This window comes from Lactuca sativa, chromosome 2, assembly GCF_002870075.4.
Source record: "Lactuca sativa cultivar Salinas chromosome 2, Lsat_Salinas_v11, whole genome shotgun sequence".
NCBI classification, from domain to species: Eukaryota; Viridiplantae; Streptophyta; class Magnoliopsida; order Asterales; family Asteraceae; genus Lactuca; species Lactuca sativa.
In genome coordinates this window covers 129485996-129488997 of record NC_056624.2, presented here as the reverse complement: position 1 = coordinate 129488997, position 3002 = coordinate 129485996, and the positions used below count along the sequence as shown (strand labels likewise).

The 3002-nt window shown below is 33.9% G+C and overlaps 1 protein-coding gene across 1 annotated transcript; it reads right to left on the bottom strand.

The window, feature by feature from the left end:
• Positions 1-389: 389 nt before the first annotated feature.
• Positions 390-2257, bottom strand: LOC111898572 (auxin efflux carrier component 5). The gene is made up of 5 exons (XM_023894468.3): positions 1473-2257; positions 1145-1230; positions 893-1050; positions 723-799; positions 390-617 (listed from the first exon to the last, which is right to left on the bottom strand). The coding sequence occupies exons 1-5, from the start codon at positions 2141-2143 to the stop codon at positions 545-547; spliced, it is 1065 nt and encodes a 354-aa protein (XP_023750236.1). The 5' UTR covers positions 2144-2257; the 3' UTR covers positions 390-544.
• Positions 2258-3002: the final 745 nt, after the last annotated feature.

The following is a 3002-nucleotide window of genomic DNA, read 5'->3' as shown; positions in this document are numbered from 1 at the left end:
TAAAAGGTCTTTTGTTGTAATGTAAATTTGATCGTTCTAAGAAAAGCATCACAAAAAAAAAGTAGATATTTACGACAATTTCTATATATTTCCAATGTATGCAAGATATTTGAAAGCACCCAATCCAACATAATTTTCTTACAACTTGAATCAATTTATTTGACACTTATAAAAACCAACATCGTAATAATGAACTATAACAAAAGCACTCTAAATTAAAGGAAATACTGAAAAGTACTAAAGATATTGGAAGAATAGGCAAAAGGAATAAGGCATATAAACTATATTCTCATTTAGAATGAATTCAAATTCCATCAGATTTAAATGCGATCCATTGTTAGAAAGAACAATATAATTGGTCGACTAAATATCAAAAAACACTTAACTGATGACCGAAGTGTTTTTTCCTTAAAATTGAGTTTCATCTTTCTGAATTTTTTTTATAGATATCTTAGGCATGTAAAAACTTCTAGTAATAATAACTTAATTAAAATCTTCATATTTTAATTAGATACATATAGATCATAAGCTGTAAATGAAGGAATCAATGTAGAAATTCCAAGGCAGCATAGAAGCCAACCAAAATTGGGAGAGTCACAATCATACCAAAGACAACCCTGAAATATAACACATCTAAAATTTAATATATACAATCTCGTTATAGCACATATATTTCTTTAAAAAAAAATTATAATTATAATATTTAGAAAACCAAAACTTACGCAGTACTAAGTACTTCCGCATGCAATCCATATTCTTTTGCGTATATGAATGAGGTGATGGATTGAGGTAAGGCAGCCTGTAGAAAGACATGAAAAAGCAAGATTACGTCATCTTATTCCGATTTTTATTACAATTGATCCATAATCTGAAAATCGAAGAGAGTGTTCACCTGAATGATAGCAACACGTAAAACATCCCCATGCAGACCGACGGCGATGCAACAGATAGCCATAGCGGCGGGTCCGGCGAAAAACTTGAGAACAATAGCAATCACCGTCATCGTCGTTCCACATGCAACTAGTTTCTCCTGCTGTGCCATGAACAAACCTGCATCAAGTTTCCCAAGAATCATGCATTCATTAATTTGTAACTTTTACGAAAACCATATGATTTAAGAAAGTAAAAGTTTATCTTTCTTTACCCATGCTAAACATTGCAGTTCCTGTTCCAGCCCTAGACATGATCAATACCGAACCTTCAATCATGATTGGCATTGGCCAGTTAAACCTATGATAAGAAGAAACAAAATAATTATCTTAAAACCTTCATGCATGTTAAAATAACGTAACTTTTGTAGCTCCTCATGCAAATATATTGATTTCCGTTGATTCGGGTTTACAAGATTATTGTTTTCTCTCTTTTCCAATGTTTTTTTGAAAGATTTAACGAATCATAAACAAATGGTCAAATATATATCAAGTTTTCATGAGAATAAAAGAGAATTTTGTACTATCGCTAATTAGCTATACCTGTTCGATATGGTTGCCCAAATGATGCCGATGACACAAGAATATGAATTAGGGTTCATAGCTAGTTTCAAAGAGACGACTTTCAATAACGACACATACGATGATGCTCTAGTAACTTCATCTTTACGAACATCCAATTTTGGGTTTCCTTCCAAATCCTTGGATTCATTAGTTGCATTGACAGAACACTCGGTTGTCGCTGATCTTCTCCATTCTAACACAAACAAGAGAGCAGTGAGCCAAATGATCGCTTGGACAACCGATCCCTGTACAACAAGGTTAACAAATTCTTGACCATACATAGCCCTAACCAATGGTACTCCTACAACAAGAGAGTTTGTCAAAGTACATAGAGAGAAACTTGTTATGGACCAAGAGTAGCTTCCTTTGCCACTAAACCTCGCCCAAAATGCAAGAACAATCACAATGATAACTTTGGAGATAGCGTCAGCACCTATGAAACGATAGTTCATGTTGAAAGGGTCGATGTTGGCTGTGAACTCAAAAGTGAAGAGGGGAAGGGTGAAGAAGCATACGAATCGGTTAATAGCATTGGATTGTTCGTGTGTAAAAATATGCCACCACCTCACCGAACCATAGCCCAGAAGTAAAGCAACATAGAGGGGCACTGTGGCTGCGACCACTTTATAAACATCCTCTAGCCCTATCATCGTTTACGAATTTGTAAAAAAATCGTTCAAGGAAAGGGCTATTTGTCCAAATAAATGTGTGTTGGTGCTTTGGACTTGTTTGTAAGCGTCTGATCGTATTTATATGGATGTATTTGAGTAATATTACTAGGGTATATATAGAATGAAATATAAAAACAAAATATACAAAAAGTAACGCAAAATGTAAATGGTGCCTCTATATGATTCGTATTGGTAGATTCTTGAGAAGTTACGTCACTAAAGTAGTATGGTGAGTTTGAATGGTCAGTATTGTTTTGCCCCTTCTCGGCTGTTCTAAAAACGATTATTTTCCAATTCCTGCTTTTGGATTCCTTTTAAATTTTTATTTTTATGAATGGCAACATATTAAAAGCATAAAGATAGGGAGAAGCTAGCAATAAAACCGTTAATGCATTATGTGGCAAGAACTTTTTTTTAACAACAAGAAAATATTATATTGACAGTAAAAATGTAGCTAGGATTAGAAAGCATTGATACGTACATTCAGATTTTGGGAGTAGTCTAGTTGCTCGACTTCAAATTTAGAACTTTCTTAGCTCTAATTTTAAGCCATTGAAATGTCATGACTTTAGTAGATATGACATTTTTGCCCAGGGGTGTTGATCGGGTAATTTTTTCGGGTTTCGGGTAATTCGGGTTGGGTAATTCGTGTTTTCCATGTTAAAAAATATTCCCGTTACCCAACCCAAATTAAATTCGGGTTTGGGTAATTCGGGTATCGGGTCGGGTTTGGATAATTCGGGTATTACCCGAAATATATAAATTTTTTTTTTTGAATTTCACCTGAAAAAAAAATTTAATGAAATAAATATGTCGTGCTTTATTAGTCTTGTTTATA

Bases quoted from the DNA above. Each gene is read 5' to 3' on its own strand.
- LOC111898572 (XM_023894468.3), bottom strand. From the start codon at position 2,143: ATGATAGGGCTAGAGGATGTTTATAAAGTGGTCGCAGCCACAGTGCCC. The intron at 1,231-1,472 runs GTATAGCTAATT...TTCTTATCATAG, and splicing joins TGGGCAACCATATCGAACAG to GTTTAACTGGCCAATGCCAA. The intron at 800-892 runs GTGAACACTCTC...GTCTTTCTACAG, and splicing joins TACGTGTTGCTATCATTCAG to GCTGCCTTACCTCAATCCAT.